This window comes from Urocampus carinirostris, chromosome 11 (genome assembly GCF_059441175.1).
Source record: "Urocampus carinirostris isolate Australia breed hairy pipefish chromosome 11, RoL_Ucar_1.0, whole genome shotgun sequence".
NCBI classification, from domain to species: Eukaryota; Metazoa; Chordata; class Actinopteri; order Syngnathiformes; family Syngnathidae; genus Urocampus; species Urocampus carinirostris.
Window position 1 is genome coordinate 2,493,741 of NC_142359.1, and position 25,090 is coordinate 2,518,830.

Below are 25,090 nucleotides of genomic sequence, written 5' to 3' on the forward strand. Positions count from 1 at the left end.
AAGAAAGAGGGAGATAGAAAGAAAACGAGGGAAAGAGAGGAATAGAAAGAAAGAGGGAGAGAGAGATAGAAAGAAAAAGAGGGAAAGAGAGAGGAATACAAATAAAGAGGGAGAGAGAGAGAGAAAGAAAAAGAGGGAAATAGAGAGAAATAGAAAGAAAGAGGGAAAAAGAGAGAGAAATAGAAAGAAAGAGGGAGAGAGAGAGGAATACAAAGAAAGAGGGAGAGAGAGGAAAGAAAAAGAGAGAAAGAAAAAGAGTGAAAGAGAGAGGGAAAGAGAAATAGAAAGAAAAGAGGGAAAGAGAGAAAAAGAAGGAAATAGGGAGAAAGAAAGAGAGGCAAAGAGAGAGAGAAAGGAAAAGAGGGAAAGAGAGAGAGAAATAGAAAGAAAAAGTGAAAGAGAGAAAAACAAATAGAAAGAAAACGGGAAAGATAGAGAGAGAAAGAGAGAGAGAAAGAAAGTGGGGTAAAGAGAAAGAAAAAGAGGGAAAGAGAGAGAGAGAGAGAAAGAATAATAAGGAAAGAACGGAAAAAGAAAGATAGACAGTGACATCGTTGCTTGGATCCCTTAACCACTTGGGTCGTAGGGGCACCATTTCCTGTGGTGTGCCTTGGGCAAATACAGCCTACTGTACTTGTATTTCTTTTTCTCTCTCTCTCTCTCTCTTTTCCACCCCTTTTCTCCCACTCTCTGTCTCTTTCACTCTCTGTGTGTCTCTTTTTCTCTTCCTTTGTTGCTCTTTGTCTCTTTCTCTATCTGTGTCTTTTTAACTTCTTTTACTCTAACTTCCTTTTTTCCTTTTCTCTTTCTCTCTCTTCCTACCTTTTGCGCTTTCTTTTCTCTTTCCTCTCCTTCTGTCTTTCTATTTCTCTTTGGATTTCTTTCTTCCTCTCCCTTTCTTTTTCCCCTCTCTCTCGACTTTTTGTTTCTCACGCTCTCTCCCTCTCTCTCTTTTTCTTTCTTTGTCCCGCCCTCTCTCCTTTTCCCTCCCTCTTCCTCTTATTTTTTATCTCTCTTTTTCTTTCTCTTTCATCTCCTCGTCCGGCCCTCGACAGAATGTTTGTTCTATCGTGCGGCCCCCGAGTTCAAAGGAGTTTGACACCCCTGAGATTGAGGATCGTAGATAGTAACATCCCAAGTACCGATGAGCACATTGCCAGCAGCAAGATAGCAATTCTATTTCAGTGATCAAAATGAACAAGAAAAACCCTTTCATCAGAAAAGATTGTGAAAGCCATTTTGGGGAGGTTTTGTGCATTGTTCCCTAAAATTTCGATTTTGTGCACCCAGCTGGGCGTGTTCTTGTCCATTGCAAATCTTCCCTCGCTCTATTCAAACTCCTCCTCCTGCTGTTCGGGTCAACAATGTGCACGCATCCTCTGGTCATCGGGCTAGAACGGGGTCGATTGACCTCCGTTTTCATCGGTAATTCGAGAAACCGGGCAATATTTTCTAGAAGGAATCTAGAAGAACTTTTATACTCTTATAAAATGAATGATATCACAATTTATAATTGTTTATTTGTTTACTATTCCACGAATTGTTGCACCTTTTTTGATCACCTGCATGTTTTCTTTCGGTGTACTCGATACTACACACACACACTTTGGATGAAACACCTTTAAAGACTTACATTGTTTTATTGACCGGGTTGGGTAGGGTTACTTTAACTGGATTACTTTCAGTTACTTTTAGATTACTCCAGTACCAAATATGCTAATCAAAGACAAAAGAAACTAAATAGGAATAAAATGACTCCATTTTGTGCAGGCTTGGGGAGTAACGGAATACACGGAACGGCAAAAATGATGTTGGATTGATTTTCATTTTGTTTCTGTCGCATTTTGTGTTCGTTTTGCCGGAGATCAAAGAGATGAAAGCCAGGAGAGAAAGCTTACCACGTGTTGTGAGTCATCATTTTATTCCAATTGAGTTTCTTTTGTCTTTTATTAGCATATTTGGTATTGGAGTAATCCAAAAGTCATTGAAAGTAATCCAGTTAAAGTAACTCTACCCAACCCTGCGAGTCTTTCTTCCCTCTCTCTTACTATTTGTCTTTTTATATCTTGTTTCTCACGTTCTCTCTCTCTTTTTTTCTCTCTCTCCCCCTGCCCTTTTCTCTCACTCTCTATCTCTCTCTCTTTCACTCTCTCTGTCTCTTCTTTTTCTCTTTGTTCCTCTTTGTCTCTTTCTCTTTTCGTCTTTTAACTTTTTTTGCTCTGTCTTCCTATTTTCCTTTTCTCTCTCTCTTTCTCTCTCTCTCACTCTTGCTTTCCCCTTCTCTCTTTCCCCCTTTTCTTTTCTCTCCTTCTCTTTTCTATTTCTCTTTCGATGTCATTCTTTCTAGTTCTTTCTCAGGGTTGGGTAGGGTTACTTTAACTGGATTACTTTCAATGACTTTTGGATGACTCCAATACCAAATATGCTAATGAAAGACAAAAGAAACTAAATAGGAATCAAATGATGACTCGCAACACGTGGTAAGCTTTCTCTCCTGGCTTTGATCTCTTTGATCTCCGGCAAAACGAACATCAAATGCGACCAGGGTTGGGTAGGGTTACTTTAACTGGATTACTTTCAATGACTTTTGGATGACTCCAATACCAAATATGCTAATAAAAGACAAAAGAAACTAAATAGGAATAAAATGACTCCATTTTGTGCAGGCTTGGGGAGTAACGGAATACATGGAACGGCAAAAATGATGTCGGCAAGCTGTTTGGATTGATTTTCATTTTGTTTCCGTCGCATTGGATTACTATCAACGGGACCCGGACTCTGCAGGTCTGCATCAAACCTTAAGCACCGGTATCATTTTGCCGGCTGTGATTTTTGGACTGTGGACTTTAATGAAGGACATTTAGTTTCAATCGCGGGACTTGAAATCGGGTTTGGGTTAATTTTGTGTTTGTGTTACATGTTTAAATGCGGCTTATATACAGGTGCGGCTTGTGTATGTACAAAATCGGTTTTCCTCTTAAAATGTGGTGGGTGCGGCTTATAATCAGGTGCGCTCTATAGTCGGGAATTTACGGTACTAAATTTTGTGCAGGCTTGGGGAGCTGCTTGGATTTTCATTTTGTTTCTGTCGCATTTTATGTTATTTTTGCCGCAGATCAAAGCCAGGAGAGAAAGCTTACCACGTGTTGTGAGTCATCATTTTATTCCTATTTTGTTTCTTTTGTCTTTTATTAGCGTATTTGGTATTGGAGTAATCCAAAAGTCATTGAAAGTAATCACGTAAAAGTAACCCTACCCTACCGAATTGAGTTTTTCTTGCAGTTGTTTATTCTGCAATACTCCCTGTGACCATGCGGTGGCGACAGCGCCAAGGCCAAACGCTCTCCTGATTTGAAGGCATTTTTGTACTAATATGTCAATATGTTTCTTCTTCTGTATTCAATTCAACGCTGATTTTGATTTTCAGCCAAGTTTTGCAAAATGTTTTATTCTTCTTCTACGCATTAAAAATGTAAAAAAAGTTAATAATGCAAATATTCTTGTTTGATTTTACAATCATAGGATTAACTCGGAGGCTATTATGGGAAAGAGTACGGTACTATTGGGATTTTCCTAGTTTTTTTATACTAATAATGCACACATGTTAGATATGCGGCCCACGGGCTGGATCAGGCCCGCCAAGGGTTTTAATCAGGCCCTCGACATAACAGAGAAGCACAAGAGAAAATAAGGTGCAGTTTGAAATATGTCAGCTTGATGTTGACAAAGCCAACACCACTCACTAAGCAACTGGAGCTATGTTACCTTTCTTTTTCCTTTCTCTTTTTCTCTCATTTTTTTCTCACAAATTCCTTCCTTCCTCTAAATAGTTGTCTCTTTCTTCCAGTCTTTTTTCTCTTTCCGACAGTCTTTCTGTCAGTCTCTCTCTCTCTCTCTCTCTCTCTCTCTCTCTCTCTCTCTCTCTCTCTCTCTCTCTCTCTCTTCTTTTTCTCTTTTTACTGTTTTTTCTCTTTTTCTTTCTCTATTACTTTGTCTCTCTTTTCTCTTTCTTTCACTCTGTTTCTTTTTCTCACTCTTTTCCTCCCTTTCACTAAAACACTGTTTCTCTTGTTTTCCCTCTCTTTCTCTATATCTCGTTTTCACTTTCTCTCCCACTCTTTCTCTCTCTCATTCTCTATTGATTTCACTCTCTCTTTCTCTCACCCTCGTTTTTTCTCTCTCTCTGGCTCTCTATCATGTTCACTCTTTCTTTCTTTCATCTATAGGCCTCCATGTTATCTATCTCACTCTCTCTCTCTCGTTGTCACTCTTTCACTCAACCTCTTTTTTCTTTCTTCTATGGGCCCTCATGCCCTCTCTCTTCCTCTCTATCGTTTTCACTGTATCTTTCTTTTCTGTCTATCTCTCTCTTGTTCTTTCATTCTTTCATCTATAGGTCTCTCTTTTTCTTTCTTTCTCTTACTCTCTCTCTCTCTCTCTCTTGTTTTCACTTTCTCTCCCAGTCTTTCTCTCTCTCATTCTCTATTGATTTCACTCCCTCTTTCTCTCTCTCACTCTGTTGTTTTTCTCTATTTTATAGGTCCCCATGCTCTCTCTCTTGCTCTCTCTTTATCGTGTTCATTCATTCTTTCCTCCTTTCATCTATAGGCCCCCATGGTCTCTCTTTTTCTTTCTTTCTCCTACTCTCTCTCTCTCGTTCTCTCTCGTTTTCACTTTCTCTCCCGCTCTTTCTCTCTCTCTCATTCTCTATTGATTTCACTCTGTCTTTCTCTCTCTCACTCTTTCTTTCTTTCATCTATAGGCCCCCATATTATCTCTCTCCCTCGCTCTCTCCCATTGTCACTCTCTTTCTCTCAACCTCTTGTTTTTGCTTTCTTCTATAGGCCCCCATGCTCTCTCTTCCTCTCTTTCTCTCTCATTCTCACTCTCTCTTTTACTCAACCTCTTTTTCCTTCTTCTAAAGGCCCTCATGCTCCCTCTCTTTTGTTCTCTATCATTTTCACTCTCTTTCTTTCTATCTATCACTCTCTCATTCTTTCCTTCTTTCATCTATAGGCCCATGTTCTCTCTCTTTTTCTTTCTTTCTCTCTTTCTTTCTGACTCACTCTCTTGTTGTTTCCTTCTTTCTTCTATTGGCCCCCATGGTCTCTCTCTTTTTCTTTTTTCGTTCTCTCTTTCTTTCTGACTGTCACTCTCTCATTATTTCCTTATTTCATCTATAGGGCCCATGGTCTCTCTCACTTTTGACTTTCTTTCTTTCTTTCTTTCTCTCTTTCTTTCTGACTATCACTCACTCATTCTGTCCTTCTTTCATCTATTGGCCCATGGTCTCTCTCTTTTTTTTTTTTCTTTCTCTCTTTCTTTCTGAGTCACTCTCTTGTTATTTCCTTCTTTCATCTATTGGCCCCCATTGTCTCTCTTTCTTTTTTCTTTCTCTCTTTCTTTCTGACTGTCACTTTTTCATTCTTTCCTTCTTTCATCCATAGGACCCATGGTCTCTCTCTCTCTCTCTCTCTCTCTCTCTCTCTCTCTCTCTCTCTCTCTCTCTCTCTCTCTCTTTCTTTCTTTCTTTCTTTCTTTCTTTCTTTCTTTCTTTCTGACTATCACTCTCTCGTTCTTTCCTTATTTCATCTATAGGGCCCATGGTCTCTCTCACTTTTGACTTTCTTTCTTTCTTTCTCTCTTTCTTTCTGACTATCACTCCCTCGTTCTTTCCTTCTTTCATCTATAGCCCCTATGGTCTCTCTCTCTCTTTCTTTCTTCCTTTCTTTCTCTCTTTCTTTCTGACTATCACTCTATCATACTTTCCTTCTTTCATCTATTGGCCCATGGTCTCTCTCATTTTCTTTCTTTCTTTCTGACTATCACTCTCTCGTTCTTTCCTTCTTTCATCTATTGGCCCATGGTCTCTCTCTTTTTTTTTTCTTTCTCTCTTTCTTTCTGAGTCACTCTCTTGTTATTTCCTTCTTTCATCTATTGGCCCCCATTGTCTCTCTTTCTTTTTTCTTTCTCTCTTTCTTTCTGACTGTCACTCTTTCATTCTTTCCTTCTCTCATCTATAGGACCCATGGTCTCTCTCTCTCTCTCTCTTTCTTTCTTTCTCTCTTTCTTTCTGACTATCACTCTCTCATTCTTTCCTTCTTTCATCTATAGGGCCCATGGTCTCTCTCTCTTTCTTTCTTTCTTTCTCTCTTTCTTTCTGACTATCACTCACTCATTCTTTCATCTATTGGCCCATGGTCTCTCTCTTTTTCTTTCTTTCTTTCTGACTATTACTCTCGTTCTTTCCTTCTTTCATGTATAGGCCCATGGTCTCTCTTTTTCTTTCTTTCTTTCTTTCTTTCTTTCTTTCTTTCTTTCTTTCTTTCTGACTCACTCTCTTGTTATTTCCTTCTTTCATCTATTGGCCCCCATTGTCTCTCTTTCTTTTTTCTTTCTCTCTTTTTTTCTGACTGTCACTCTTTCATTCTTTCCTTCTTTCATCTATAGGACCCATGGTCTCTCTCTCTCTCTCTCTTTCTTTCTTTCTCTCTTTCTTTCTGACTATCACTCTCTCGTTCTTTCCTTCTTTCATCTATTGGCCCCTATGGTCTCTCTCTTTTTCTTTCTTTCTTTCTCTCTTTCTTTCTGACTATCACTCTCGTTCTTTCCTTCTTTCATCTATTGGCCCCCATGGTCTCTCTCTTTTTCTTTCTTTCTTTCTCTCTTTCCTTCTAACTATCACTCTCTCGTTCTTTCCTTCTGTCATCTATAGGGCCCATGGTCTCTCGTTTTCTTTCTTTGTTTCTCTCTTTCTTTTTGACGACCACTCTCTCATTCTTTCCATCTTTCATCTATAGGGCCCATGGTCTCTCGTTTTCCTTCTTTCTTTCTCTCTTTCTTTCTGACTACCACTCTCTCGTTCTTTCCTTCTTTCATCTATAGGCCCCCATGGTCTATCTCTTTTTCTTTCTTTATTTCTCTCTTTCTTTCTGACTATCACTCTCTCGTTCTTTCCTTCTTTCATCTACAGGCCCCCATGGTGTCTCTCTTTTTCTTTCTTTCTCTCTATCACTCTTTCGTTCTTTCCTTCTTTCATCTATAGGGCCCATGGTCTCTCATTTTCTTTCTTTCTCTCTTTCTTTCTGACTATCACTCTCTCATTCTTTCCTTCTTTCATCTATAGGGCCCATGGTTTCTCTCACTTACTTTCTTTCTTTTTTTTCCTGTCTCTCTTTCTTTCTGACTATCACTCTCTCGTTCTTTCCTCCTTTCATCTATTGGCCCATGGTCTCTCTCTTTTTCTTTCTTCCTCTCTGACTATCACTCTCTCGTTCTTTCCTTCTTTCATCCATAGGCCCATGGTCTCTCTCATTTTCTGTCTTTCTCTCTTTCTTTCTGACTATCATCCTCGTTCCTTCCTTCTTTCATCTATTGGCCCCCATGGTCTCTCTTTCTTTCTCTCTTCTAGGCTCCTATGAGATTTTCTTTCTTCTACAAATCTAAAGAAGTTTGAGACCCCTGCTCTAATGTGACATTCCCTCACGTGTTTATAATAAAAGCAAAAAATAAAAGATGCGAATAATTTGGGACATTCAACTACACGGAGGAAAAAAGTTGTTGCGAGTTTGCTGTGATCCAAGCGGGAGACAAAGTAGTCCCTGTGGAATGTGAACGCGTTCTCGTGTCGAACAGCTTATTTTTTCATTCCTCGCGTCCTGGATGTGTATCGATACTCCGTCGCCTTTCGAAACGAAAGCGCGAAGCCCGAAATAGTGATATAATGGCGATGATTCGTTCGAAGCCGTCGATCGTCCGACAATAGCGGATAAGGGGGAGGAAAAGGGGGTGGCGCATGGATACAGCGGAGGCTGACGGGCAGGACAATGTACAGGCGCGCTTCGGCTTCCCTGGGAGAGTTGGAAGCGTCGCGCTTCCCATCGAACAACAAGCCGCACTAAAGCACGAAAAGGCCGCAACACGACGACGCTGCCGGGGCATGGACTACCAGAGCCCCCCGGAGACCAAGTGAGCTTTTCGAGGGAGGAAAAGAGCGCGTCGTCGGTGGTTCCAGGCTGGGAGTCCGCGTTCCAGGCCGACGAAGGCGCGTCGCTCGCTCGGGCGAGCTGCCGGAGCGCGATGTTTTTTCCCCGCTGACGAGCAACGAGAAGCGGCGGTGAACGCGGGGAACGTGAGCAGCATGGCCGCCTTGCTGCGGACGCTGTTGTTTTCCACTTTTTGTCTCCCGCTGCGAGGTGAGTGCTCTCCCCCCCGACGACACTTGAGTGGGCCGCGCGGGGGTCGCGAGTGCTCGTGTTGCTCTACTACTTTGTCAGCGGACGAGTGCTAGCTAGCTAGCTAAGCTAACCCAGGCCAGGTTAGCTTAGCTAGGCTAACGCTCGCTTTTTGGCCAAGTTTGCTGGAAAATATTTTTTTTTCCGTTCGATCGTCCCTCAAGAGTGCTTCGCTCTGTTCTTCCACTTTCCCCTCCTCCCCACTCGGCATTGTCTCGCTCTCGTGGTTTTTCTGCAAACTCTTACATGACTTCACTTTTTCGTGTTGCACAAAAAACACAAACGCAGCGATCCAGGGCACAAGCGTCAAGCGACTGATTCGCTTATTTGCACAAGAGTCTTCTAAAAGTATCTTAAAAGTACCGTGATGACATGAATCTTTTCTTAAATAACTTTTTATTTCTCACGCACACTTTGACAGAGGTTTGATTCCTCCATCAGATTCAGATATACTTTATTGTCATTCTTGTATACAGAACGAAATGTCGATACATCTGACCCGCACTGTTTCCTTGAATGTACAGATATAAATAAAATCTTGTTCTGAGTTAGAGTATTGAAGTACTAATAATATACTAAATAGATATGGCTATGTATAGTATTACACAGTAGTGCAAAGAGTGCAAGAGGAGCAGCTGACCAGATGTGCAAAATGGGCAGTCAGGTAAACCAGTCACTATACAATAACAATAACACTGGAGTATGATAGTGCAGATGTCTAGATAGATAGATGTCTAGGTAGATAGATGCCTAGATCTCTAGATAAATAGATGTCTAGATAGATAGATAGATAGATATCTAGGTATATGTCTAGATTGATAGATGTCTAGATAAATGTCTAAATAGATAGATAGATAGATAGATGTCTTGATAAATAGATGTCTAGATTCAGATTCAGATATACTTTATTTGACCCACACTGTTTCCTTGAATGTACAGATATAAATAAAATGTTGTACTGAGTTAGAGTATTGAATTACTAATAATATACTAAATAATTATAGCTATGTATAGTATTATACAGTAGTGCAAAGAGTGCAAGAGGAGCAGCTAACCAGATGTGCAAAATGGGCAGTCAGGTAAACAAGTCACTATACAATAACACTGGAGTACGATAGTGCAGATGTCTAGATAGATAGATGCCTAGATCTCTAGATAAATAGATGTCTAGATAGATAGATATCTAGATAAATACATGTCTAGATTGATAGATGTCTAGATTCTAGATAAATAGATGTCTAGATAGATAGATATCTAGGTAGATGTCTAGATAAATATACGTCTAGATAGATTTCTCACTGTGAATGTGTAAAACTGGAGTGTCATGCCCAATTTCGTTGTCACAATATGTTAACCCGATTTGTAACAATGACAATAAAGGTATATTCTATTCTATCTATTCTAGATAGATAGATGTTTAGATAAATAGATGTCTAGATTCAGATATACTTTATTTGACCCACACTGTTTCCTTGAATGTACAGATATAAATAAAATCTTGTACTGAGTTAGAGTATTGAAGTACTAATAATATACTAAATAATTATAGCTATGTATAGTATTATACAGTAGTGCAAAGAGTGCAAGAGGAGCAGCTAACCAGATGTGCAAAATGGGCAGTCAGGTAAACAAGTCACTATACAATAACAATAACACTGGAGTACGATAGTGCAGAGGAGAACAGATGTGCAAAGGAGTGGCTAGGTATAAGAGAACTGCCAGTAGTGCAAAAAAAAACCCCAAAATAAACAGATGTACAGATTAGCAGCTGTGTAGGCTTACTGTGTACATCATACATCAACACAAACAAAAAAATATATACAATTGACATTCATACAATACAATATAGCTTGCCACTCCTTGCACATTTGCTCTCTGCACTATTGTACTTACAGCGTTATTGTTACAGTGTTAATGTTACTGTTTACCTGACTTGTTAACCTGACTGCCCATTTTGCACATCTGGTTAGCTACTCCTCTTGCACTATGGTAAAATACTATACGTAGCCATAATACAATACAACTTTTATTTATATCTGTACATTCAAGGAAACTGTGCGGGTCAGATGTATCGACATTTCGTTCTGTATACACGTGTACTAGAATGACAATAAAGTAGATCTGAATCTGAATATCTTTGTATTATTTGTAATTGCAACATCCTTTGCTGTCTGGTAATCCTGAAAGGGGGATGCCACATGTGCGGTCCCTTCTCAAGGTTTTTTCATTTTCATCATGTTGAGGTTTTTGAGCTTTTCCTTGCCCTCATGTTGGTTCCAGATCAGGGGATGGTGTAATAATAGTCTGTGCAATAACCTGAGACTCTTTGTGATTTAAGGCTATACAAATAAAAATGACTTGACCTGACATACCCATTATAACACAAGAAACGACAACAACGTTACAAATGCCTATTATCACACTATCCCCTGATCTGAAACATACGTGAGGGAGAGGGAAAACTCAGACCTCAGTGTGAGAAGAAGGAAGAGACAGAACACGGACAATCTAGGTCAAATTGAGGTCCCAACAGAGTATCATCTTGACAGCTTCACAAGCTATTCATCTAAGCGCGTTTTTTTTTTATATATATATAAAACTTTTTATTTCTCACACACACTTTGACAGAGGTTTGATTCCTCCATCATACGGCAACACAAACATAAAATATATACAATTGACATACCCATAAATAACAAAAGAACAACAACGTTCCAAATGCCTATTATCACACTATCCCCTGGATCTGAAACATATGTGAGGGAGAGGGAAAACACAAACAAAAAAATATATATAATTGACATACCCATAACAACAAAAGAAACGATAACAAAAATGAAACTAGATCAATTCTAGAAAAGATGGAAGCTTATCACACAATTTTTACTTGACGTCTAAACATGAATCTTTTTTAAAGTCGAGTCATTTTTATTTGTATAGCCTTTAAAGCCCTAAAATCCCAATCGAAGACTCAAAGAACAGCATACAATTGACTTGAACGGTTTGAAGAATATGGACGCTTTTGCTCACTTTTGAAAAGTAACACACCAAAGTTTATTCCCAAACCTAAATAATCACTGCATGTGCTCCTAACTTGCAGTAATCCGAGTTGAAATACACAAAAATAGAACGTTTTTAATACCTGCAAATGAGTGTAGCATGGGCATCTTAGCTGGAAAACAGGTGAGACAATAGCTTAAAGCCTTACCTGGTTCCGTGTTAAATATGATCACAATCTGAAAATTTAAACCATTGTAATTTCACGCTTTTTTAAAAAGCTTGAATTGACAGGATAATGTTTTTTCTTATTGTTGTAACCGTGTCTAAGGAAATATACAGGTAATTAATTTGGTTAATAATTTAGCTGTAATTTGGTGTTTTTTTGTTTTGCTATACTTCTACCTGTTTTTTTTTCGCAGTGGCCTGTTACAAGGTTTTAAAGCGTAAAAGCTGATTTTCCTCATGTTGAGGTTTTTGAGTTTTTCCTTGCTCTCATGTAGGTTTTAGATCAGGGGATGGTGTTATAATAGTCTGTGGTTTGCAATAATCTGTGGTCGTGCAGCCCTTTGAGACTTTGTGATTAAGGGCGTCACAAATAAACATGACTTGACATGACTTATTTACCTCATTTTTCTAAGGGTAGGTCTAGGTGTTTCCAAAGCTGTCCATTTGGAGATGACCAGTTAATAGTTCTAAAACCTCTGCAACTGTGCGTGTTAGTTGGGCCGATTTTATTTTTTAGACATTTTGAAAGAGTTGTAAATGTTTGACTTCTCTTCCCGCATCTGTATCACTCTTATGAACACTCGCACGTAGTTATCGTGTGTAAAAATGACTCGCGAGTGGCGTTATGCGGGTTTATTTTGGAGTCTTAATTTATATACACTAGTGTTTTTCAACCTTTTTTAAGACGGGGCATGTTTTTTACATTAGAAACATTTTGCGGCACACCACTAACCAAAATTGTTATAAAAGGACACTGATCAGTATTTTTTTTTACAATATAATTTATAATACCGCCAGTTTTTACAGCACAGACACTTGACAATGACATAATATTTGCAGAAAATTATTCATAAATGTTTTATAAAATTTTAAAAAGTGACATTGGACAATTTCTCACGGCACACCTGGCGATCTCTCACAGCACAGTGGTTGAAAATCACTGGAACACACTATGTAAAAGTGCCTTATCGTTCTTTTCATATTTAATTGGCTAACCAATGAGTCAATCATCATCTGATGTGGTTACTACGGGTTTAATTATTCGAAGCTTAAGGAAACAATGTCAGTCTATCAATGCAGGCCCTTACAGGCTAATAAAAAACAGCCTTCAGTTGGCTGGGAGTGGTGTCAATCAAAAGGTCAGAGGATAACTGCTATATTGGAAACCATCAGAAGCGTCTGTTTATTCTTAAAGGGGAGTTAGGGAGCGAAACTAATTACACGGCGGCTCTTCGATCAATGCAGAAATGCTTTTAGGCGGATTTTTTTAAATCTATGGGCATTATTGTGTGTTTTGTAGTCGATATTTTACACTGTTGGATTCACTGGACTGTTGTGAATTTAACGAGATCATGTTTGTGAGGAATCGTTTCATGAGTGGAATACCGCAGCACCTTTTGCGTGAGTTATAACTGGGATTATAGTTTTTGGGTATTTTGTTTCAGACTTTTTGTGATTTAGTACATTTGGAATTCCAAAAGTTGAATCGTTCCAATGAAATGTGGCATGGCGTATTTCAGTGACTGGAGACATCGTAAAGACTTTGCTTATCAACAGTCTGACGGCACGCTGGCCGAACGATAAGGGGTTACTGAGCTTCTATATAACGGATATCTTGGGATCTCTTGACTGTAAACTGTATATACTGGACCGAATAGTAAATGGTCTGCATTCATATAGTGCTTTGCAAGTGATTAAGACATCCCAATGCGCTTTACAATGTGTTTGACACTTACCCATTCACACACACACTCACACACCGATAGCGGCGTCAGCCTGCTTATCGGGGGCATTAAGGGTCCAGTGTCTTGCCCAAGGACACTTCGACATTTAACTCGGGACGAACCGTCAGCGCTACGTCAGTTATGCGCGTTCCAGACTCGACTCTGCGTTTCATAAAATCTAAGCGCTATAGATGAGATTTGCTGGTATAATTTTAGCCATATGTACTGATGGGGCGGCAGTAGCTCAGGAGGTAGAGTGCTCGTCTTGGGATCAAGGGATCCCAGTTCGAATCCCGGCTCGTCCGTGTTACATGTCGAAGTGTCCTTGGGTAAGACACTGAACCCCTAAAACCCCCAATAAGCAGGTTAGCACCTTACATGGCTGCAAGGCTGCTATTGGGAAATGTGGAGCACATTGTAAAGCGCTTTGGGAAGTCATTGACTTGAAAAGCGCTATAGAAATACAAATCATTTCATGAAAAGTTTGCGAGCCTAAGGTTCCCTACCGTAGCACAAAAAACACACACACCGTGTTCTTGAGCACAATCCTCAAGCAAGCGATATGCTTATTTGCATATTAGTCATCAAAAACACATTCTAAGAATGAACCCGAGTTATTTCAGTAATCTTTTTAAAGTAAGTCGTGTTTATTTTTATAGCTTTTAATCATAAAAAGTCTCAAAGGGCTCCACAAACCACCATTGAACCGCTTCGATTTTTGACTTTACTCCATTTACGTCTCTTTCGTCAGGGTGCTATTTTTCATGCAAAGAAAAAACACAAACATCAATATTTAACTTCTGGTTTGGGCTGTAGCGTCAATCAGAAATGGGCAAAGTCTTGGTTATCTGTCAATTATTATTTTGAGAATCAATTTGGTTATTTTGTCATGACTGGTAACTCACTGCTTTGTGTTTTGGACTACAATTCTTGCACATCATTTGTTTCATTATATTTAGATTTGGGTTATGGTTTGTCGGATTTGGAATCCTTACTGCATGTGTAGTGATGGGTACCTTTTTGTATTTTACTGGTGCTCTTCCAATTCTCACTACCTGCACATTGATACCGGTACTAATTTCATGTAAGATAATGTATTTATTTTTAAAAAGCATCCCTATCCAAAATCAAAATAAAGGGTTAGTAGGATTATAGATGCCAAGGCATATTATAGTCCAAGTTTATTTGTATAGCCCTTAATCACAAAAAGTCTCAAATGGCTGCACTGACCAGAGATTATTGCAAACGACAGACTATCATGACACCATCCACTGATCTAAAACTTACATGAGAGCAAGGAAAAACTCAAAAACCTCAAGTCAAGTCCTGTTTAATTGTGACGCCCTTAATCCCAAAGAGTCTAAAAAGTCTGTACAGATCAAAGACTATTGCAAACTACAGACTATTATGACACAATCCCCTGATCTAAAACTGACATGAGGGCAAACAATACACAGATATTGTCAACATGAAATATAAGTTATTCATATGCTATAGAATAGAAGTGTGTTTTAAGCTCATATTTAAACATTTCCACTGAGGTTGCAGATCGAATCTCGGGGGGGAAGAGCATTCCACAGCACCGGGGCCCGAATGGAGAACATCCTGTTCACCTACCATTTACTTTATGGGATCTAAAAAAAAAAATACAATTGGATGATAAAACAAACAACCATGAACTAGGTAAAAAGGAAAATACCTTTTTTCATCAAATTTTAATACACTTAAAGAAATTATAAAAAATACAACTGTATATAATTAAATAAAAAGACACAAAGCAGTATTTTTACTCGGGACATGAAGAAATATTTAACAGCATCCTCACCGCGACCACTCTACCTACCATCACGCCATTGCTTCTGCATAGACCGTTTCACACTTCTTACTTGGTTCTTGCAAAATTCGCAACAAAATAAGAGGTGACTGCTTGCCTCTAACAACAAAATGCCACTGCAATTTGCTTACTGAGAAGTCATCAAAGGATGAATACTGACATCCCTAATCCATCCTTGCTGTTCGTGTCCATCTCTGCTGAAATTTCACTGGTCATCTTGTCAAGAGAAAAAAAGATGTAGATCATGTTTCACACCGATTTCATGGGTTCAATAGCCTTACTATCCATCCATCCATCACCTGCACTGCTTATCCACAGTAGGGTGGCAGGGCGTTGGAGCCCACCCCAGGCATCTTTGGGTAGTGGGCAGGGGAAACCCTGAACCGGTTGCCAGCCAGTCGCAGGGCACACAGGGACGGACAACTCACTCGCTCATTCGCACCTAGGGACAATTTGGACCGGCCAATTCACGGGACATGATGTTTTTGGAATGTGGGAGGAAACCCACGGAGGCGCAGGGAGAACCTGCATACTCTGCACAGGAAGGCTGGTTGCTGGATTTGCCATTGCATTTTTATTCCCTCGTGATTAATGGCAGCTGGCATTAGTTTGTATGGCATTGTCCTATGAAACGTCATCACCCCCTTCGGTCAAGTTTATTGTACACAGGGCACGATGAAATGTGTATTAGTACTAGGATAATTTATCAATAAATCTAATTCATTTTTATCCAACACCCTTAGGAAGAGATTTGTCACAAATATTTACTCAGGCATTGTTTAGATCCACAAATGTATTTGCGATTTACTCAAATCGAAAAATCATGTCTTGTTAAACGCACAGGCAAGATTAAAAATCACATAATTATGATGTAAATTGCAGAAATATTTGAGGATTTGCAAAGTACATGATTCGCACCGGATTTCTCTCTTTTTATGGTACTGGAAAAATTGAAAATTGGCTGTGAATGTGCTTGAATTTTGCCACGGACCCACGCAGTGCTTTCTACCCCAACAGGCGAGCCGCTGCTGCTGTACGCCAACCGTCGGGACCTTCGGCTCGTGGACGTTTCCCGGGAGCGCGCTAATGCCAGCGTTGTGGTCGGCGGCCTGGAGGACGCGGCGGCCGTGGACTATGTCTTTTCACGGGGGCTAATCTATTGGAGCGATGTGAGCGAGGAGGCCATCAAGCGCACCGTTGTGGACCATGCAGGTGGCGGAACCGTTGAAACGGTGGTGCCCGGACTGGCCTCTCCCGACGGGCTGGCTTGCGACTGGCTCGCCTCCAAACTCTATTGGACGGACTCTGAGACCAATCGGATCGAGGTGTCTGAGCTGGATGGAAGCCTCAGGAAGGTTCTCTTCTGGCAGGAGCTGGACCAGCCCAGGGCCATCGCCTTGGACCCAGCCAGAGGGTCAGTAAACGCCACACGCTCGCCTCTGCTATTGAATACGTTCGTTTCATTTGTCCCTTTTCAGTGGTACAAGTCTCCGTGCACTAGAAGGCGGACCAACAAATACCATATATCTGAACACTCATCTTATAATCTGGTGCACCTTATATTCAGACATAATTGGAAATGCGTTTGCATATTTTTGCCTTTGTTGATCCGTCGATAAACGTAAACGCCAACCACAATTGCATAACAATAATGGTGATGAAGATCAAAACGGATAGCAATAGTAAGAGAACCGAATCAACCGGCAAGGAACTAAGGATATACATGGGAGTCGTTCACGGCGGGAGGATCACAGTGGGGAAAGCGTTTGTTCCTAACCACTAGACCTCGAGGGATAGCGACGGCACATCAAAAGGCATTAGGTCTTACCTCATTATCACACTATTTTTGTCACAGTACCAGATACGAGGAAACAAGTGACCTGAAATGATCTAAAGAGGAAACATTTTTTGATTTTACTTGCGACGGAAACGCCGTCGTGGGACAAACTGGAGCAAGATGGGGCTACACACTGACATGAATAATTCCCACTCATTATAAAATTATTGTTTGATCCATGATACCAAATTGTTGCTATCATTGGGCTCAAAACCAATGACAGGAACAATTTGGTATCATGGATCAAACAATAGTGTGATGATGAGATCAAACCTAATGCCTTTTCATGTGTTGTCTGTAACCCTAGTCATCTAGTGGATACGATCCGGAGTGTTCCCCACCGCGATCTGGGTTCGATTTCTGTTGCATGCAATGTTGTGAAATTATGATCAGTGATTTAATCTGACTGATCATCCTCAGCACACAACATGTTTCCCTTTTACACACTAACTAACCGATAACAGCCATGCAAGGCAACTACCTGCGATCTGGGGCATTAGGGATTCTGGGTCTTGCCCAAGGACACTTCGACATATAACACAGAGGAGCCGGGAATCGAACCTGCGATCTCTTGATCCCAAGACGAGCGCGCTACCTCCTGAGCTAATGCCGTCCTCTGTGCCTTGTATTTTGTTGCGTCGCATGTATTCAAAAAATCCTAAACACAATTTTTTTTTCCCTGCGCCCGACAATCCGGTGCGGAAAACTACAGTACATCTGTTGGCCAATGTTAATTTTGATTCCAGTCACGTCTTTCTAATTCTCGCATCCTTTGCAAACACTAATGTTTATATCGTTTAAACCAAATACTTTTCTGATTATTGGACCGCTGACCGGTTGCCTCCCTGATTGTGCCGACAGTTTCATGTATTGGACGGACTGGGGCGAGATCCCCAAGATCGAGCGTGCTGGCATGGATGGGACCAATCGCTCCATCATTGTGGACAGCGACATCTACTGGCCTAATGGACTCACGTTGGACTACGAGCAGCGCAAACTCTACTGGGCTGACGCCAAGCACAGCTTCATTCACCGCTGCCACCTGGACGGGACAAACAGGTAGGGTCATTTGGCATGAAAACGGGGGACTCAAAAGCAAAACGAGGAATGAATGTGCGTTTCAGCAGGCCTTGCGACAATGGATTGCAAATGAGCGCGAGAGGAGAATCAAAAAAACATAATCTGTGTGTTTAATGTAATGTTACCTAAATGTTTCTTCATACTTTTTTTTGTGAGCAAACCCCCAAAAAGCGTGTGTAATACTTTCAAGTTTGATTGTGTTGTGTCGTTTGGTGGGTCCTCCTCCAAAATGGACTTTATGGAAAACAGATGGGCCGGTTTGATTTCCTACCGCACGTCATGTGGACTCAACACAATGTTCTTCATTGAACTCGCCCCAAAAGTGAAGAATGGCACGATGTAAAACGCCTGGAATTTGAAACCTTTCCCCATATTTTTTTACTGCGCATTTTCGAACGTTGTTGTTTTCGAATCACGTTAACAGACGTATTTTCTTTGCCCAGTTTCCCACCGCCAGACACTTTGAGTGGGCAAGCGTGTCCTTGCTCAGGTCTTTGCAAACAAACAGCTTCTCATTCAAACACGGATATGTCGAAAGAGTTTGCTTTCTGCAATGTAGTTTGTGCAACAAAACTAGAAAAAAGGGACAATTATATGCCAGTTTTGTCGCGCTAAAATATCAAACTCACGGAGTGTTCAGGTGACGAACAGATCGGCTATTAGCTGCATAGGCTGTTACTATTGACCTAATAAAAGCCTTTCAGTTAGTGTGAATTCAGATAGGAGATACTCCCAAATGTTATTTTACTTAAAATGAGGGTAATAGATGCGCTGTCAACGGTAACTGTGATCTCACTTACCCGGACGTACTGCTTGAAGTGCTGTCTTAACCGTGAAATTCATTACTCGCTGCAACTGATTTTCGTCCCCGGTGATTGGAAGCTGAAGTTTAGCACCCGGATTTAAAAGATAAACACCATTTGTGCCAAGGTTTACACTTTAGGATTATTCTACGATACATGAGACAGCAAAACGTGAAATTCTCCAACTCAAGAGACTTTTTATAAAATGCAAACAAAAGTAACAAAACACTTTTGAAGCTTCAGATATTGAAATAGTTATTTAGACTTAAATTAGTGTGTCTGTGTGGTGTTTAATGAGTTTGCATAAACTAGTGGAAGTTAATTATTATTTTCCTGTGTTCCAAACGCACAGTTAATCAAAACTACATTTTTGAATTTATGGGGGCAAATATATAGAAAAATAATGCTTCAATAATCATTCCATAATGGGAATCATATTCCCTGAATTGTAATTGAATCGTGAGGTACCCAAACAAATAATGGGTAGCTTAACACGTTTGGGTTCTAATCTAATATTTGAATTAAGCTGTCATTGTAGAAATGCCGATCAAAAGGCTAGCCATTGGTGCTAATCCGTGACAAAAAGTAGCCCTCAGCTTCAAAAAGGCTGGTGGCCCCTGATTTACAGTCCATGCTTTTATTGATTCCCTTCTCCATTATACCAGTTTCAAATGATCATCTCATCAGCAAGTACTGCATAAGTTTAATGAGCCCTAAAGTTTACCAAGTCCTTTAGGGAATGGGAAATATTGGGAATAAAATGGAAAAGTTGAGGATTTGAAGACATGCACCTCAATATTTAGGTTCTGATTTCTTATGAAATGTACCTCATCTTTTGTTTTGTTTTGTCATAGGGAGGTGGTTGTCAAAGGGGATCTGCCTCACCCATTCGCCCTCACTCTCTTTGAGGACACGCTCTTCTGGACCGACTGGAACACTCACTCAATCCACTCGTGCTCAAAGCACGACGGCAGCCGCCAACGCGTCGTCCACTCTGACATTTTCTCACCCATGGATATCCACGTTTTCAGTGCCAAGAGGCAGACCCAGGGTGAGTCCACACTTTTCCTCGTCCTCACATCTCGGTATTGGCTCAGAACACAAAGGCGACATTCCAGTTGCATTCACTTCTTTGCACTTTGGATTCTCGCTTTTGTATTTTCTCTGATAAGAGAAACATGAGGAAGTACCTGCCTTCCGTGGAATATTCCACAAAATATGGACGCGTTAAGGATCGAGAACCGAAAATATAAACTCCTGTGAGATTAGCCTCACAGAAATGCCCCTGTCTACCATTTTTCTGTCAGGTGGGAGGAGCTTTAGCAAGTATAAGAAAACAACCTAAAACATTCCAACAAATTATGTTTGCTTCCACTTTTTTCAGCGTAGTACCGGTACAAGTGCTGAAATTTAGCATTGTCATTCACAGAGACACCAAGTATCGATACCTCTTATACCGCCAATAGATAGTTTTCTAAATAGACATCTGCATTTAGGGCACAGAAATGTTAAAATTGTACAGCATGCTGTGTCTAAAGCCATCCATCCTTCCATTATCTGCACCGCTTATCCTAAGTAGGGTCACGGGGGTGCTGGAGCCCATCCCAGCTATCTTTGGGCAGTGGGCAGGGGACACCCTCAACTGGTTGCCAGCCAGTCACAGGGCACACAGGGACAGACTACTCACTAGGGACATTTTGTACCGGCCAATTCACCTGACATACATGTTTTTGGGATTTGGGAGGGAACCGAAGTGCCCGGAGGAAACCCACGCAAGCACGGGGAGAACATGCAAACTCCACATAGGAGGTTCGATCTTATGACCTCAGAACTGTGCTGCACACGCGCTAACCACTGCGCCGCCGTGATGCCAATAATGAGTGTAAATATCCTCAAAATTTGAACTGCTGCTTCACTGCATTTACCATTTTTCGTAAAACACTCTGTAAGAGCAGTGGTGTTGCACAAATTTATTTGGTTACAAAGTCTGACGTTATGCTTTAGACCAGGGGTTCCAGTCGTTGGTAAGAAAGTGACACTGAGGTCTACTCTTGGGATTAAATTCAAGATTGAGGGAAAATGTTAATCAATAAAATTCCATTCGGGATTAAGCAGGTGTACAGTGCTGGTACCTGAGAGTAATTTGCTATTTGCCCTTTCTTACTAATGATCAGATTTGATATTTTCTCTCTAAATTGAAGATAGTCTTTGACCTGTGTGTGTGTTTTTTTTCTTTTAAATTTCTTTTTTTCAACAATATTTAACGCATAGCTGCATTCCCACCCCCCAAAAATGCATAGTGTGATACCTCGGGACTTGACCATTATTCTCATATTTCGCAATATCTTCCTTTTTCAACTCGATCGTTGTCACTGTTTTTTTCTTTCTTCCCTGTCTCACCATTTTCTTGAAAAACATTAATGTAAAAGAAAGGCAACATAACTATATTACAATACACGTGTTCCGCTGATTTTATTTTAGAAGTCAAGTCAAGTTCATTTGTATATCCCTTAATCACAAAAAAGTCTCAAAGGGCTGCACAGACTATTATTACACCATCCCCTCCTCTGAAACCTACATGAGCACAAGAAAACTCAAAAACTCCTCAGCGTGAGCTAAATGACAAAACCTTGCGAAGGGGCTGCACATGATGTTATCGCACTTTCAGGATGACCAGGCTACGATGGATGTTGCAAGGGCATTAACAGATAATGCACAGAAATCATCACATTTAAATATAATAAACCCTTGTTTTCCTAGGGGTTGGGTTTCATGAAAGACCTGCGATAGTGATAGGGTTTTTTTACAATTATTATAAGGCCCTGCACACTTGGCTCCCTTCATGGATCTCCCTAGTTGCGGCAGTGCCCGCCGGAGTCCCGAATCTTTTATTTTGTGGTACTATTTTGTCTAATCATTTCTAATCCTATTTTTTGTGTTTCAGTGAGCACGCCCTGCTCTCTCAACAATGGTGGTTGCTCTCACTTGTGCCTGTTGTCACCTGACAAGCCCTTCTACCGTTGTGCCTGTCCCACCGGAGTGCAACTCCTGCACGACAACAAGACCTGCCGAGACGGTCAGTGCACGTACATCTGAAACTCGAGGTTTGAGATGGTCCACTTTTGAAAAAGTAACTCCTGGCTTTTCTGTATTTGGGATGACAAAGATCTAGTCAAGTCAAGTCATGTTTATTACTATAGCCCTTAATCACAAAGAGTCTCAAAGGGCTGCACAGACCACAGGTTATTGCAAACCACAGACTCTTATGACACCATCACCTGACCTAAAACCTACATGAGGGCAAATAATACACAGATATTGTCAACATAAAATATAGGTTATTCATATACTATAGAGTAGAAGCTTAGATTTAAACATTTCCACTGAGGTAGCATCAGGGGGAAGAGCATTCTCATTGATGATCTCATTGATCATTTCCATCAAACATTTTTTGGTATGCCTTGCAAGGTACAATATCCAAATATTAGAAATACAGAATATTCCAAACTATAAGGCGCACCTATAAACCTTGTATTTCTAGAAAACTTGTGCGCCTTATAGCCCAGTGCGCCTTATATACTGCAGAATGCGGTGGATACAATTTGAGATGCATACAGTAAGTATAGGTGTGCATAATAACACATGGTTTTAATGTATACTTCTATATTTGAGGAAATTATTAATCAATCAATTATCATTTCTGGCCTAAATCGCAATACATTGTATGCAGCGGGATTCCAACCCGGGTCGTTGTGGTGAGGGGTTCAACCCTTTTTCACTAATCCGCCGTTGGTAGAAATGACATAAAAAAGCCATTACAGCTTATCTCATAATCATACTATTTTTACTTATTGTGCTGCAAACAATGATTTGCATAGTGCATTCTGACAGTTTCCCTTCTCATCCACCTGTGAGTCAATAACGTTGCAAAAGACAAACGGAAAACCGAAAGCCTTTCTCCAAAATACTGAACAAGCTCTTTTCTAACTATATATGTATTAAACCGAGAGGTTATTGACGCACAGGTGAAGATGTGGAGAGACTGGTTCATTTATCAGAATGAACTATGCAAATTAGTGTTTTAGGCACCGGGAATAAAAATGGTGTGATAATAATAAACTCTAATTCATTTTCCTGTCATTTTTTACCATTGGTGGTCTAGTTTAAGGTGCTTGCATCCTCACTGCCATGATCCAGGTTTCTCTTCCTGCTGGAAACAATAAATTGCAAATTAAATCAGTGATACTCAGTACCGACTGATAAATCATTGTACTATTATATGCACTCATTGTATACAGAGCAAAAGTGTTACTAAGTAGCTTTTACTGTAGTCTCAATGTGTGCACCTTATCTAAGGAAAATATATGACAAATGACTTTTTTTGGGGGGTTGCGCCTCAAAATCCGCTACGCTTTATAGTGCAGATTTTCTGCAGTACTTTTCTTCATACTGCACACTACATTAGTGATTAATGTATGTGTGTATTTCTTCAATTTACGTTTAACATGAGTTGTCAGGGAAGACTTTCCATGAAAAAAGTAGAAAGGGGAAAAAAGTCCCAACTTCTTTATCGTCCTCACACAACGCGCCCTTCCCCCCGCTGAAGGGAGGAGGCTGTTGTGAAGAATGCTCGCTGCCTCTTTCATTGACGTTTAGCTTGAGCGTGTGTGAAAAGAAGTTTGGGGGGCTTTTGTTGAAGGTGGGGCCACGTACTCCCCCCACATGCGAAGCTTCTTTTCACTTTTTCGCCTGTGCGTGCGTGTGTGTTGCGTGCAATCACTCTGTTGTTCTCTAGAAAAACATCAGAGCTGCAGGCTACTTTGTAACTTTGACTTTTTGACGTCCGAAGGCTACTGATAATTTGATTGAACAGTTCATGTACATTTTGATGGACACACTATTGTACATGTGTGCATTTATGCTAATGTGCGTCAACAATAGGACTGCAACTTACAACGATTATAATAGTCAGTCACAGACTATTAAAATGATCAGCCGAATAATTTGCTTTTTTTTTTTAACTTACATTTGGCATGAAGTTTCTCTGATCATGTGGAAAATGAAGGTAAATACATTAAAAATGGGTATAATAAAAAAATGCATGTTTCATTGAACAAACTGCGTATTCTTCCCCCCAAAAAATACACCAAACAAATTAGGTGCAGTGATCAGTCAGTAGAGACATAAATCTATAAATAAACCTCTGTCCATTGTGTAGGGACAGGCCGTAAATGATAAATTAAAATCAAGTCAACATTTTTATTCCTGTCAATCAAGAACAAGCACTTTAGCATAAGTACAACAGTAAATAAACAGACAATAGCTCATCAGAACAAAATAACTTAACAATTTGAATTTCTCAACAATTTGAATTAAAACAGTTTTTCACAATTGACATCTGTTGATCTCAACTGATGTTAGTTCTTTGTATTGCATACCTTTAATTCAAATACGTTTGTCAGGCACAGTCTGGTATAACGCTCACGCTCTCTTTTATTGCGAAATATATGCGTATAAAATGTACAATGCAAGCCATCAAAACCATATATATGATGGAACATTATTTAAATCTCACCGAGGCGAGTCAGACTGTTTTGTTCAACTCTCCAAATATTCGTGCGTCATTGAACTACTGTGATTTGCATGGTCTGATTTGCATACATGTAAAATAGTCATTTTAGTGGCAGTATTCAGGCTCAAGTGCTCCAAACTTTATAGGTTTTGGTAGGTTTTCTTGATGTCGATGCCGTCATTTATGTATCTTACGCAAAGAGACGCTACTGCACATGAGCGACTCTCAGCATAGCTTATATTCATGTAGAGATGCCTCACTCTATTGGAAAAAGGTGTCTGGCGACAATAGTTGACAATTAAATTATTATCAACTATTTTTATAATCTATTTCTGTGGACACCGTTGACTAAGGGTTGAAGCCCTAGTCATCACTTCACAGATGAGCTGGATGTTTTTTTTTTCTGTATCGCCAAACGAATAGCAAAGTCACCTCACCAAGCAAAGGCGGCCAACCATCAACCAGTGGGCAGAACGATTTGTAGGCATGAAAATCTCTCCCCTTTAGGAGAAATTCAGAGTTCAGAAATTGTATTGTCATTGTCAAAGAACAGCAAAACATAGTTTGGAGAATCCATGCATCCATTCACAGTAAAAACAAAATGCAAAAATCCACAGAATATATAGTCAGAATAAACATAGATAAAAACCAAATACCCATTGATAACCCAATATACACGTGTACAATATACACTGCTACCAACAACAATGCAATTTTTTTCCCCTTTTTTGTTTTCTTAGTTATTGTATGTGTTTGTCTTGCTGTCGGTTACCCCTCTTGA

The 25,090-nt window shown here is 40.1% G+C and overlaps 1 protein-coding gene across 3 annotated transcripts in view; it reads left to right on the forward strand.

The window, feature by feature from the left end:
- The first annotated feature begins 7,840 nt into the window (after positions 1 to 7,840).
- lrp6 (low density lipoprotein receptor-related protein 6) overlaps positions 7,841 to 25,090 on the forward strand; it is a 49,331-nt gene continuing 32,081 nt past the window's right edge. For 2 of the 3 annotated variants that reach the window (XM_088348079.1, XM_088348080.1), the window contains exons 1-5: positions 7,841 to 8,195; positions 16,035 to 16,431; positions 17,716 to 17,913; positions 19,592 to 19,788; positions 21,682 to 21,813. In XM_088348079.1, the coding sequence (XP_088204205.1) occupies positions 8,141 to 8,195; positions 16,035 to 16,431; positions 17,716 to 17,913; positions 19,592 to 19,788; positions 21,682 to 21,813 (979 nt within the window). In that variant the 5' untranslated portion in view covers positions 7,841 to 8,140. The remainder of the gene's footprint in view (positions 8,196 to 16,034; positions 16,432 to 17,715; positions 17,914 to 19,591; positions 19,789 to 21,681; positions 21,814 to 25,090) is intronic. The other variant, XM_088348081.1, reaches the window with a different exon arrangement.